Here is a 14,809-nt window from a genome sequence, read left to right on the forward strand (position 1 = left end):
TGAGAGTGCTCTGCCTCCCTATATTACCCCAGCTTCCCCAAAATGTGATAGTCTCACATTAAACCTTAAGAAAGGCAGGCCCCTGGATCTCTGGGTGGCTCAGTGGTTTAGTGGCTGCCTTTCGGCTCGGGGCATGATCCTGGAGTCCCGGGATCGAGTCCCACATCGGGCTCCCTGCGTGGAGCCTGCTTCTCCCTCTGCCTATGTCTCTGCCTCTCTCTGTGTGTGTGTCTCTCATGAATAAATAAATAAAATCTTAAAAAAAAAAGGCAGGCCCCAAGAGCCACAAGGTACACAGCAGAACTCAATCTTCCTTGCTCCCAAGGTAGCACTATTTTGTATCTGAATAGTGCTCCCAGTGGGGGAGAGTGTGAGGAGCCCCAGGTCCCAGCAGGGGAGAGTATAAGGGGCTGTGGACCCCACCAGGGGAAGCTGGCCTGTCACACGAGGCCGAAAAACCCCATCAGGGCTCCTGCTCACATGGCCTGGGCAGTTACTTCTAAATCCCGAATTTAGTCATTCTACAAACAAACAAAACAGTGAGTGAACCACATTCATCGAAAAATATGGGCAAGAAAAAGGAATAACTTAAATGGAGACTCTTTGTGTGGGGAAAGCCTAAACTTATACCAGAAGACAAAACATACTACATAATTATGTCTGTTGAAAATTTCTTTTTTATTTTAAACAGTACAGATGCTTCCTAACACATCTCGCAAATATAACACACTTTATTTTCTTTGCCTAAATTTCTGTGAATGAGATGTCCCAGTATGACCAAGATAGCTCATGGCAGTTCTGATGCTCTGTGAGCCCCTGAGCAGGTTAAGGGTAGGCCATGCCAGGGCTGGGACCAGAGCAAGGGGAGGAAGGAGCACATCTCCACATCCTTGAGAGGCCTGCAGTCTAGCAGGATATTTTCTTTATTTTGGAGGTCTCTGTGTTAGCATACTTCCAATTTATAAGATATAGTCTATATTTTCAGAAAAGAGCCTGTCTACCCACAGTGAAATGAACAATGAAAGCAATTTTGTAGGTGAGACAAGGCTAGAGTAGGACCTTTTGTCTTAGAGAACCAGGTGATTTATGAAAGAATGATGCTGTGGCCTTAGATTGTTGTCATAGGTATTTTAATTCTTTGATATTTTTGGAAGACCTGCAATGTTTGAATACAAAAAGAGACAGGATCTCTGCATCTTCTAGAGCATGTGAAAAAAATTCTTCTTTGTGAGCAGCGCTGGAATTGTCAACAGTGAGAACTAAAATGAACCCACGGGTCACATCTGCTGTCCTTGGCACTGGGCTCTGTCTCTCATGTGGAGTGACTTAGATCCAGTGTCTGTAGGAAGTGGGGTGTGGACATTCAAGTAGCCTCAGTGCAAAACCACAATACCTTTAGTACAGATATTTCCCTTCGGCTTTTGCCTGTTCATGGTACCATGTGCTTCCCGTAAATTCCATTTTCATACTATTTTATACTTTTTAATAAAGACAATTCATTAATTACATAACTGTGACTTAGTTCTATGCCTTTTAAAAGTCTCCTTATAAATATATTTAAACATTATGCTAACTCTCTTTGACACACCAGATGTCCTGTTTGTGTTATGGGAACCACTGTCAACTGCTGCTCCTGTGTATCACGCAAGAGTTAGGTGATCCTTAGAGATACTGAATTCCAGAACTTTATAACTTCCTGTGGTTCCAGCCACATACAGCTGTACGGACACCGCCTATTCAAAGATAAGTTACTGAAGCTTGTTCACAGAACTAAGCTTTGCCCCAATGTCCCCACCCCCAACACCTGGTATCAATTGAAGTATCATCTCCGTGCTCTCCAGGGTTTAAATAACAGTATTTAGAAGACACTTAACACCACAACAGGGAGTTTGCTGGCATGACGCGGACAATCCGCTTACTCCAGATGCTATACTCAAACTGGATGGGCCCACTGAAAAAATAGATATAACCTGCAAGGAAAAGACCAAAAAGAAAGTTTCAGAGTCTGAAAACACTAAGAGTTTACTCCAGCTCACATGAAAAGTACAACCTGTGAGATCCCATGGTTTTTAATGTGCCAACATTTGTGTCTAAAACCCTACTCATGCCTTAACATACTGCTTATAGTTAAGGGGGGGGGCGAGTTTCCTAGGTCTCCTGAATCATCACCTTGAAATAGTTGTCATCTTACCACGAGTCCTAGTTTTGATGCCAACATGTTGATATTAGTTATTTAAGTTTGGAAAAATGTCCCTTTTCATTATTAAAGCAAAAATAACTATATAGTTACAGTACTCATCTGTCTTTCTATATAAATGACTCCCCACTCTACCTCTGATTTAAGTTATGGCAATAATCTTTGCCTCTTGACATCATTAAGCATAATTCAAGACCATGTTGGGGCACCCGACTGGCTCAGTCAGTTGGGCATCTGACTCTTGATTTCAGCTCAGGTCATGATCTCAGGGTCATGAGATGGAGTCCTAAGACCCGCCTCTTTCTGTGCTCTGCAGGGAGTCTACCTGAGGTTCTGTCTCTCCCTCTGCCACCCCCCACTCTCTCTTTCTAAAATAAATAAATAATTAAAACCTTAAAAAATAATTAGGATAGTGTTTAAAGTTTGCCATCTCTTATTTGTAGAATTAGCAATCATTTGAGCAACATCATCATTTATTCTAAGCGTATTATATTTTGTTTGCTGCCTGTGTAACTAATTTCTTAACTGCCATTTATTTATTAGTACCTCTAAGTCCTGTGTAAAAGTGCTTTATAAGGGAAATGATTTTGAGGGGCTACAGAAACCCCCCATTGAGGTTAATGTGATGGAACTTGTTACCGTTTTTCTCATAGACGGCATCCACTTTATCACCAATCCCTGGGAAGTCCTCTTCTATCAGCCTGGGGTAGTCTTTATCCATGATCTGATTAGTATCATCATAGCTATGTAGTAAGAAAAAGAAACTCTTAAGTAGGCTGTATTTCTTAGAAATTATCTTAGAAATAATACAGTGTGATCATGAAACCTTTCAAAATTGACAAGAGTTGTAAAATGTTAAGTCCATTTAAAATATCTGGTAACTTTTTCAAATTAGGAATTATGACACTGAGTGCACAGTGGGTGCTTGCTAAGCATTTATCGACTTCCCTAAACGTTATCTCTGTAGAGAGAGTTACAAGCTCACTTTCATTTCACAAATTGCATATCTGCTATAAAAGTGTATTATTAGGAAGTGTTCTTAGACCCAAATCAATACATGTTTGTTCATTGAACAACTAAATACTGATCTCTCACCACAGGTGAGACAACTTGCTAAGTGCAGAAATGGATGCAAGAATATTTGACATATAATTTCTGGACTAAAAAGTTATCAGGGCATAGGGTGGTTCTGAAGCTGGGAAGGGGAGCATGGCTCTCTTGGCTCTCTCCTCCCATAGCTTCAGTTCCATAGTCCACCCCCCTGCACACAGGCACACCCTAGCCAAACAAACACATCCTGAAATTAGCCTAGAACAGCCTCCCATCATGTACTACTATTACTGAGGAGAGTTTCTGACCCTTGAGATATGTTCCAAAAGGTAAAAGGCAAGAACCACTGAACTGTGGAGAAAGGTAAGACATGTATACATGGCAACAGTAAGCAATGGAGGCCAAGCGTCATGACCAGGAGATGCAAAGCATCATGAGAGCCTGTAAGAAGAGACATGGCTGGGAATGGGGTGATCCAAAAGACTTGGAGGTTCAATGGTCTTTCCAGGTACTCTGAACAGGGGGTAGAATTGCAAGAGGGGGAGATGCTGGGAAAGACCTTCCAGTCACATGAGGGGATAAAGGCACAGTGTATTTGGGATCTAGGAAGTCACACACCCTCACCGAACCATGCACCTGTATAGGGCATGGGGACTGGAGCAGCAGGAGAACTTGGTTGTAGTATTCAGGCAGTAGTGAATGTCATTGTCAGAAATAAGGAAGTCAAATGGCAAAGATGACTATAAAGGAATGTGTGTATGGGTGTGTGCACACGTGCACAGATGAAGTTTCTATTGTAAACATTTTGAGTATGAGATTCGTATGAGATATTCTCATATGGCTCTGGGCTCTGGTGTCAGAGCTGCCCTCACAACTACATATTTTCCTAATATTCCAGCTTCACCTGTCCTTCAAAAGGGGGCTGTGGCCCAGCAGCTTCTGGCAACCTCTCTGAGGGATGAGCAGACACTGGAAGTGGCGGCCTTCTCTCTCTCTATCTCTCCTTCTCTCTGTCTCTCTCTCTTTCTTTCTTTCTCTCTCTGTCTTTTCCTGCACCTACTTTGTTGTCCTCTCTGGACACAGAAGGTGGGGCCATGTGTAAATTAGGAGGGATGACAAGAAAGAGGACTCAAGAGCAGGACCAGTGAGAAGGAAGATGTCAAGGTCAAAGCAATGGGTTAGCAGGGCTGACGTACAACAAATAGCCAGAAAAGAAGACTGGCTCTGAAGAAGGGAGCGCTGGATGTGTGTTCTCGCCTGTTCAAGCACCTGTCTGAGAACTTGCCTCCAGGGACTGACACGGAACAGACATCCATGACTGGTTTGCCATTGTACGTAACACATTAGAGACTTAAACCAGTGATAGCCACATGGGACTTGCTTGGCCTACGTGACACAGGTGATGTGCCGAGAAAGACAGTGGCCATACCTCCAGACCTGGTTTCCCGAGAAGAAGAGCGTCTTCCCCGTGTCCTCAAAGTGAACAGCTGCACTTATCTTCTTAACCTCTTTTGGAAATCCCAGTTCAGATATTTTTTGGGGATAACCTTCCAGAATGTCATAACCATTAAGAGCCCAATATTTTCTGCCTAGAATAAGTAAAAGAATGGTTTTATTATCCAAGGGAATATACTAGGACTCACATTGTGTAGATACTTACTTTAACAAAGAAAGACTCATTTTACACATTTAGAAATAAATTAGTGTTTGCAGTCAACATGTTTATGAAGCATAGAAATATGAGCATTGTTCAAACAAAAATTAGGATTTAAGATGCTGATATCCTAATTATGAGTATAATTACCAACCAAATATCATAATTAGTCAACTTATTACCTCCTAATGTTAATCTGGAGCTGAGTGAAAAGTATACTAAAATTTCTTCATGAATAAGCAGTATAGGTGTAACAGCAAATTAGACTGAAAACTCAAATTTTATTCCAGATAGAAAGTGACTTTATGATAGCATTAATTATAATAGTCAAACACCAGATATAATGCCAGTAGAATGCTATGTAGTCATCATGAATTATGATCATGAAGATGGAGTAGCAGTTTGGAGAACTGCCCATAATTTTATGTCAAAGGAACAAGTTAAATATGAAAATGTATGCACAACATGAATATAAATATTTTAAAATACATATTACATATAGTGAAGCACTACCAAAAAAAGTGAGGAAATGAAATAAATTGATGTTTCAGAAGGGGGAGAATTATGGATACTATTTTTTCAACTTTTCAAAAGGTACATTGTCATAATGTTTGCTCAGCAAATGATTTTTAAGAGGAAATAAGAAAAAACTGACATGATTGCTAATGAAAAAAAATAGTAGTTTTGTAATGACAAGTAATAATGCAGACTTTTTACTTGTCAAATTCAGAGACATTTTGTGGAAAGTTTCCAGGTATGTTCTGCTTTCTATTTTGTTATGCTTGGTTCTTAATTGAGGTATTTTTCAGAAGTGGTCACTTTGCTAAAACTCTGGCAGCATCAAGTTCACCCCTGCCTGCCCTGGACACGAGGGAGGCCTCACTAGGGAAAGGCTCACCTCTGAAGATGAAGATAAGGTCGCGGGAGGGGTGCTCATATGCAGCATCGATACGGTTGGGAAGTTCCGGCCAAAAGGATTTTGTTAAAAACAGCTCGGCATCCACCTGCTGAGGATGCAATCGCCAGAAGAATCTAACACACAAGTAAAAATACAAAGTTTGCAGTCATATTTTTGAAGTGCAAATACTATCCATCCTACTAGCCACCTGTCTCCACATCCACACGGGTAAGTTAGAGCAATCATGCCCTATCACTCCTTCCCACGCCCTATTCAGTGCCAGGGGGACAAGCTCTTGCTATCCCAACTCTAGGCTAAAGTAGTAAGGTTTAAAGTCTCATGGAATCTTTGAAGGCCTCTAGGGCTTTGTGAGTTGAGGCCATGCTTTGTTCCATTTGGCATATCTTGCAAATGTACCAGGCACTGAGTTGGGTTCTGGAAAAAAAAACAGGAGTTACCAAAAGTAGGTCTTCCAAGATTTCATGGCCCAGGGAAACAGATACAGGAGAAAACACCTGAGATACCGTATAATCAGAATTCTAATGGAGCAGGGGGTAGGGATGCTGTTGGCACACAGATAAGGGATCAAGTAATTGATGAATGAGACAGTGAACAAATGAACAAATAAGCATATTAGAACAATGTAGAAGTGAAAAATTCATATTTCATTTTTCCTAACCCACAGGTTTAGATTGTAAGGCACTCACTCTCTCAAATTCCCACATATATTACTGGAACAAGTCTTTCCGTACCAAAAGGAATTCATATGGATGCTGTAACAACTTACTGATATGGTCATTGATTTCAATACTTGTGTTTTTAAATAAATAAATTGGATTTTTATATTCATTTGGTTATCTTTATAACAAAGAATACAACCAAAGTTGTAAAGAGAAGCTGCATCATGCCAAGATTACCGGGTGAAAAGTAAAGTGTTTATGCATCAGTGATTTATTTCATCTGAAACATGTAAAAACACAAACAAATACCAAACTACCCAAAGATCTATTATCTTCACCATTAACTTCACCTTTGGAAATGTGACTGCATGGTTGGAAATTTGCAGACAGAACTTTACAAATGTCTATGACATGCAGATTGTGTAAAATAATATGAAGAGTACCTGTCTTTAAAGATCATTGTTTCCCCTCGGAGGCTGGTGATGGCATCAAGGGATAAGGAGGGATCACATTTGTCTGGTGTTTTGGGATGTCTGGGGTTGGGGTCTTCATCTCCTGGGCCTGCAGTCATGAAACAAATGTAAAAAGGGTAGGGGGTTGGCCTCCCTGATGCCTCGACCCTGCTAATGGGTCCCCGCCAGGGAGGACAGGAAATTGTCAGCTTCTACAACAGGATCCAGACCCCATGTAATCCTACTTCCTTCCTCTAGTGTTATCAAGCTCTTGGGGGTGGACCTATTCCTCCCACGTTCATCCTCAAGACCCTTTGAGATTCTTCTCAACTACAGATTTGGGTTTCTTGAGGTTGGTGATAGAAATGGGGAGTGGGAATGTGAGCAAGACTCAGAGGAAACCTGCCCCATGCTTGGCACAAGCTGTGGACAGGTTGCTCTCGAGAGACACATTCCTCTTCAGGCCATTTCTGGTGGCACATCATCCCTGAGGGAGTCCTCACCTCTGCTCTATCTCTTGCCTCTTTTACCAAATGGCAAATGTCTGCCATTTTGCCTCACCAATTTACCCCAGTACCACTGCTATCAGAACCAGCCAGGCCTTAGCAACCTTGACGTGCCTTGCCACGAGTTTGTAGCTTTCCACTGGCTCACATGAGTAAAAAATTCTGAGCTACCTTTTCTCCACCTAGTTCATATTAGTTCTATCATCAACTCCCTTGGTCACAATACTGTAGAAATAACAGGAAACACAAAACATTTGCCCATATCTACACTCGCTGCTATAGTAGATTTCAGTCCAGAGGGAAATGTGATGGGCCCAGGGGCATGAGTAAGGTTTCTGAGCTAGGTGCTCTAGAGCTAGGTTTGCACTGATGACTTTAACTATATTAGTGGCAGGCAATTTTGCTGGTTTGGGGTGAGGTCTAATTATTTGGTAAATATTATTGAAAATTTGGAAGAAAAAAACAGAAGAGATTCTTAAAATGGTCATTATAGATATTGAGTAAAAGTTACTACAGGCCACTTAAACAGTTTCTACTGTGGCAAACTGATGTAGTTGAAGGAATATCCAGAATTTATAAAAGCTGATGAAGACCACACCTTCACTCTCAACCATGGGACTAGAGCTATACTAGGTAAGATCTACATGGTGTGGTTTCTTCATTGGTCAAACGGGGAAGAAAATATTTTCCTTCCTTATGTCAGAGGTGTTTTGAGGGAATCAAACATACCTTACAAGGTATAAAATACAAATATGAATCTGCAAAAGTTTTGGAGAATAGAATATTTTCTACTTGAGCAGGTAGTCTGATTCAGAAAGAAAAAATGGGCATGTCTTCCCAGGTTTTAATAACAGAACCAGAGGGACACCTGGGCAGTGTCTGCCTTCAGCCCAGGGCGTGATCCTTGGAGTCCCAGGATTCAGTCCCACATCAGACTCCCAGCATGGGGCCTGCTTCTCTTTCTGCCAATGTCTCTGCCTCTCTCTCTCTCCCTCTCTGTGTGTGTCTCTCATGAATAAATAAAGAATATCTTTTTAAAAAAATAACAGAACCAGAACAGCAATATGGTAATGATAAATTCACTAATAAATTTGAAAAATAAATGCATGTATCTATTCTGTTTCTAGAATGATAAATTAAGAGTTACCATAGAGAGACTGGATCCCTTGTACATCATCATCGGGAAGCATAAAGTGGCTTTTGCCCGTGTAGGTGTAGATGGGAAACATGAGTGCTCCTGGGTCCTTGGAGTGGTCAAGACCTAAGGAGTGGCCGAACTCATGGGCAGCGACAAGGAACAAGTTGTAGCCTGTAAGAGAACAAAGCAACGATGAGAAGGCAAGGCAGTGACCAGCTAATCGAGGGAATGCTATTTTCCTCACCTCTTTCTCTTTCTTGGCGATTTCACTATTTTTTAATTAATATTCAATATTCAGTTGCTTGAAGGAAGATTCAAAACATTGATTTAATCCTGATAAATAGTTTCATGTTCTCTTTGATTCTAGCTGCCTACATAATTAGAATATTAATAGGTTGCTCTCAGATAATTAGAAATCAATGAGGATCTAATGGGAGACACTAGTAATCCTGATGTTTTCTCAGGTCAGGTGAGGGAAGTGGGCAGTGGAGGCCAAAAGAGGACTCCTGGGAAGTCACACAGGGTGGTCCTACCAGGGGTGTTTCTAGAACATCATCTGAACAAGAGGCATCATGCAAAGGGATGATGACCAGGTATGGAGCATGTACTAAATAGGGTCTCTGGGAATCTACTTGGGAACAAATCCCAACCAAATGATCCTTTTCAGAATATTCTAGACTCTAAAGTTTAAAAAAATAGAAACTCTGGAAATGATTAGCCAACTTTCCTCCATTTTAGAAGACTACTGTGTTGCTCTATTTACATTATTTCCTCTAGTCATTCTTTCTACAAATTTCTAAGCCTCCTAATACTGCTATTTCAAGTTGAAGGAGAAAAAGATAAAAGCTTTAAAAAAAAAAAACACATGGAAGCTGGATTCAGTAGTTTCACTTTGACCTTAGACACCACTTGCTATCACAGCCCACACCTGGAGAAAATGCATAACTAACTTAGTGAATGATGGAGACCAGAAGAGAAATCAGAGCTCACATAATCTGAGTGACAAGCAAGTCTTCATTGAAATGACTAGTGAAAGATTCCTTTCTTGGCCTTCCACTGAAAAATCAATCATGGTTTGTTTGTGAATATATTCATTCATTTCAATTAAATATCTCAAATCCAGAATTTATGCAGGAGCCTAAAACTGAGGTTTACTATGGCTCTATCTTAACAATACTGATGTTATTCTTTCTTCCTAAAAATCATTCTTACCTGTGTAATATTCAGAACATAAATATATAATCTCTCACCTTTTTTTCCAAAGACACATCGAGGGCATTGGAACCAAGGCATTGGTCAGCCAAGCCCAGAAAAACAATTCTTCTGTTTAAATGAAGAACAAAAATTAGCTATCTATGAAGACTACCTCTAACTGTCACAACCAAGGGTCAGTAAAGCTCCATAGTTACATCCTGGTTAGAACAATCTGGCTTTTCTTCCTAAATTAATATTCCCAATTCTTTTGAGCTTTGAGGATTCAAATACTGACTGAATTCATTCAAAACTGAGTTTCATTTTGCTTCAAATATAATCTGGTCTGTCTCATGCTATTTGGAGTAAGACACCATCTAGCTTGGTTGGAATGATATTTAAAAATCAGTGACATAGACACATCTGAAACAAGGAACTCATATAACAGAGAACAGAAAACTGATTGCACTTGTGCCATTAATATTTCTGTCGGGGAAACAAAACCTATTTCAACTCATATCCAACTCATCTATGATCTGCCTATTCAGCCCTAATAGTTTTTAGATGTGTATGTGTAATAAACTATACCTCCTCAACACATCAAAGTGTAATCCACATTAACAACCCCTTGATTGACAGAAGAACATGTTGGTCCTAATTCAAGTTAGTTAGTATCCCTCAAGCCACTAAATGAAACTGCTCACTTTTAATGTTTCACATAAGTTTGTAGAAAAGTCACTTGTAGAGACTAATGAGTATAAGATCAACTTTTAATTTTTTTTAAAATACAATCAGTTGGCAAATAAAATTTACAGTATGCTTCTTAACTTCTTATCCATGGGATCACTATCTAACCTAATCTAGAAATTATGAAACATACCTTTATAAGAAACATTACCTTTGGAACTACTTGTCCAAGTTTCATCATCATCAAAATGGGCATCTCCTCCATAATTTGGCCCAGGAGGAAAAGCATGAGCCAGAAGACCAGAAGGTCCATCAAATGGATAGAAGTCCCCATGCTCTACACACAAAAGCAAGAGTTAAGAATCTAATTATATCCAGTAGTGTCTGGCACAAATGCTTGGTGAATCCTGTAAAAAGTAATAAATGACTGAAAGAAGGTATAAAAGAATGGAGAAAATTAGGGAGCAGAATGTAAAAAAATGATTCTGCATCATTACCTTTAGTTCCAAAAGAGATCATGATATCTGCAGTGCCGTCATGAAGTCTGGTAAAATTCAGAGGTGTCACATCTGACCAAACTTTGAAAGCTTTTTTGAATGCCTTTTCAACTTCAGAATGAGTCAGATCAGGGGTATAGTTCACAATCCTATTCAACAGAGAAAATTTCAATTACATTTTTGGAAGGAGAAAGCTATTTGAGAATATATTTTCTTGGAATACTGCTTTTCAACTCAAAAATGCAATGGCTCCTCTAAAAGTTCTACTGGTGGTCCATTGTTTCAAAGTACTTATTAATTATGATGTCATACAAAGATAACAAAATGAGTTCATTCAGACATTTGAGTATCTCCAAATATCTGATCACTTAGAATCTTGCATTTAAAATATTCAGATATTTAATGAAACTTACATTGTATGATACAAGTGTGGAATTGTATCACTATGACCTAAATGAAATAGCTTTGTCAAGTTCGTAGAAAGAGCAGGACTCTACATTTTTAAGCACTCCTAATAAGTATGCCTCATGTAGTACATTTGCAAATTTTATTATACCTACTTTTGTTTTTTATTTTATTTCTTTTCTAAAAAAAATACTTGAGACTTCCAGTAAAAAATAATGCTGGGTTAACGTAACAATAATAGATGTCATGAGGCATTCTCACCAATAGCATTAAAATTATTACTTGAATTATTTAATTTCTAGTTTAATATTTAAAGTCTACCTTTAAAAAATGGGACCAAACATGTTCTGTCATCTATAGCTTGTGTTGAAAATCAGGCATTTAATACTATTTTCAAAACTACGAAATATTAAAGAAAGATAGCCTCTGATCTACCTGTAGGTTAGGTTCGTTTTGGACCACTTGAGAGTTCGGGGGAAAACATTGTACTCGCCCACATCAGGGACCCCACATCTTGGTTTCTTCATGATGTCCAAGGTATTATCATCAAGTTTGCCAGTGACCTCTAAGCCGAAGAAGGACTGCATTTCTCGGAGCCTGTCAGCCACTGAGCCTGCTGCAGACTTCTTCAGGATTCCAGCAGGATTCAGGGGATAGTAGTAGGATTTCAGGTAGCGCTGAAAAAGAGACCAGAATGGCCTACTTTTAAAAGATAAAGGCATTGGTGGGATGTAACACCCCATTGGGATTAGCAAGATACTCTACCTCTGCAAGCTGGAAGTCTTCCTCAGACAGATCATCATCACCATCGCTGGGAAGGGGCAGGGACCAGCACTGAGTCCAGCTCAAGCAGAGGAAGGCAGCCAGGATGCCTGGGAGCATCTTGGTGGTTGTGCCTGGAGCCTGCTATCTTCTCCCAGACAAGCACCTTTACTTTTATAGACCTGCAGTGGTGACTCATCCTTTATGGACAAGTTCCTGCTTCCTAGTCTGTTGAAGGTAAACATGCTTACATGGCTACTTTTTTTTTTCCTCCCAAGAAAGTGTGGTTTGTGGTAGAATTTGAGGGAAATATAAAATGAGGGCATCTCTCATTTCAGCGGGGTCTCAAAAACCATCTGGCAAAATAAACAGCCTCAGCATATTTATGGATACTGTGGGAAGAAGCAGAGAGTAGTAAAATTTCACTTCACTGGGCAAAAATATTTTTCCCTCTGTAGAAAAGCAGCTACTTTTACTCTTTTCAGACAAGAGTATCAAGACGATGCTCTCACTTCCTTAAAGAGATACTTAGTCCTGCTTCTAGAATATCTAGAACCTGGTGACTTCTGAACATCATTTTCCCTAGAGCAATTACAGAAGGAGACATGAGTACCTGAGGGCCAAACAATTGGGGCAGACCCGAGATTGGAGGCTTGGATACTAGGGCACACCCACAGGGCCCTGGTGTGACTCTCGATACACATGGAATCCTCCATGGATTCCCCACAGGTTCAGGAAGGGGTAGGAGCCTATATGGAATACGATATAATGGCTAGCACATACCCGGGGATTACTAGGCTTAAAAGGCATGATCTCGTTAAATCTGTACAGTAGCCTAAGCAGGAGGTGCTACTGGAAGGCTTGTTTTCGTTTGACATAAGAATAATCTGAGCACAGAGAAATTAAATACTAACCTCTAATAAAAGGTCAAAAGTTAATAAATGATACTGTCAGCATTTGACTCCAAGCCAGTAGACTTAAGACTTCATCTTTTTAACCACCATCCAGTATGGCTTCTACCCCATTAATTCTCAGAAATTTTCTCAAAAATGGAGCTGCTTTGTTCCCACACCCCTGGAAGTACCAGGAAAACTAGGGTCTAGGTAAGCTCTTGGCCAACTTCAAGTTTCTTAATTTTGACTTTTAAGAAGTTTGAATAGTAGATGTACCTGAGTTCCAAAAACTCAGGAAAATCATCCACGAGGGGCGTCCAGTCTGTTACAGAACATACCACATTTAGTACCAGGAAATCAGAATGCCATCTTTGGTCCAGCATAGATGTAAATGGATAGAAAATACAAGTCGTGATCTTCAGATTGAATGACTGAAAATGAAGTTAATTTAAGTGATCAGGAATCAGAGAGCAGCTCAGGTCCGGAACACAAGAAGACAAGGACAGGAGTGGAGCACAGGTTAGGGTGGGTAGGGAGGGGGCATCCCACATCTGAGTGACGTGCTGTCACCTGAGTTGGCCAGAGCCTCAGATGGAACCAGACAAGCTTATGAAATGTAAGCTATCGGCGATGGACAATTTATTACACCTTGTCCAAAAACAGATCCTTACAATAAATATTTCCAATGAGTTCGAGATTAGAGTTGGGCTCAACCAGCAACACAAAACAATAATTTGTTTTAAACCTCTTTCACAAACAGCAGTTGATTTTAGATTAAATGATAATAACCAAAAAGTTTGATTCATCTACTGAGCTTATAGGAAATTAGTTCATTCTAAATTATTTGCTTTTACCAATATAATTTCATAATCTTCTAAAGTATTTTAGATTTTTAAAGTTTTTTTTTTTTAGATTAGTCTCATCAGATTTTGAAAAAGTTCAGAAACAAATGACATTTTATTTAATGTTTGGAAGTAGGAGAGATGAATCAAATAGGTTCACTGTACTGGTAGGTTCTCACATATTTGTAGACATGTTACCACTTTAAGCTACAATTTTTTTAAAAAGCCACTTTAGTTATTGAATCAATGAATATTGATCAGGCATCAACTATGTGGGATACCATTTGGATCACTATGAAGATGGGGTGAAGCATAGTGCCTTTTTTGTAGGAAGATTACAATATTATCTCCCCAGAAAGATGCATTTTTAATGAGCAGTGAAAATAAATGTCACTGCGAAATAATGCTTATTATCAAACCGCATTAGTGTTTTATCAGCATCTCATATCACCTAAGCACACCCACAGTGCAAAATAAAAAATAAAAAACCAGACAGGTCAGTGAGAACACGCTGTTCACATTCTGTAGTGTTCTGAGCAAGGTAAATAAAAGTTGTTCAGAAGATTAAAATAGAAATTGATTCCTTCAGAAAATAATGGGACTGCTTGTCTGTAGCAACTGCTCATGGAGTAGCAAGCTTAGCTGGCGATCAGGATGTGTCATCACGTGGAAATGTGATGGCAAATCACTTGTCAACACAAGTCCTTCTCTTGGGCTGTTAATTATTAGGAGGAAAGCCAGGTTTTGTGGCTGCCACTGCTGAAATGGTTTGTGGTTTCGAGCGACACCTCTCACACAATGAGGCCGTGCGGGTCTTTACAGACTGTCCCAACAAGCCTCCCGGCTCACTGGGCAGAAATGAAAACCTGTAGAATGAGCAAACAAAACTGGGCAAACTTAGCAGTGGTATCTCCTGCTGATTCACACATAAGCAACATGGGCTTTTTAGAGTACACG

At 39.8% G+C, this 14,809-nt stretch overlaps 1 protein-coding gene across 1 annotated transcript; it reads right to left on the reverse strand.

The window, feature by feature from the left end:
• Positions 1-933: 933 nt before the first annotated feature.
• Positions 934-12,245, reverse strand: MMP13 (matrix metallopeptidase 13). The gene is made up of 10 exons (XM_055306293.1): positions 12,121-12,245; positions 11,791-12,032; positions 10,951-11,099; positions 10,665-10,790; positions 8,585-8,746; positions 6,923-7,040; positions 5,800-5,933; positions 4,677-4,836; positions 2,837-2,940; positions 934-1,970 (listed from the first exon to the last, which is right to left on the reverse strand). Exons 1-10 carry the CDS (start codon positions 12,235-12,237, stop codon positions 1,870-1,872), a joined length of 1,413 nt encoding a protein of 470 aa, XP_055162268.1. The 5' UTR covers positions 12,238-12,245; the 3' UTR covers positions 934-1,869.
• Positions 12,246-14,809: the final 2,564 nt, after the last annotated feature.

Source organism: Nyctereutes procyonoides, unplaced genomic scaffold (assembly GCF_905146905.1).
Source record: "Nyctereutes procyonoides isolate TBG_1078 unplaced genomic scaffold, NYPRO_anot_genome, whole genome shotgun sequence".
Lineage (NCBI taxonomy): Eukaryota > Metazoa > Chordata > Mammalia > Carnivora > Canidae > Nyctereutes > Nyctereutes procyonoides.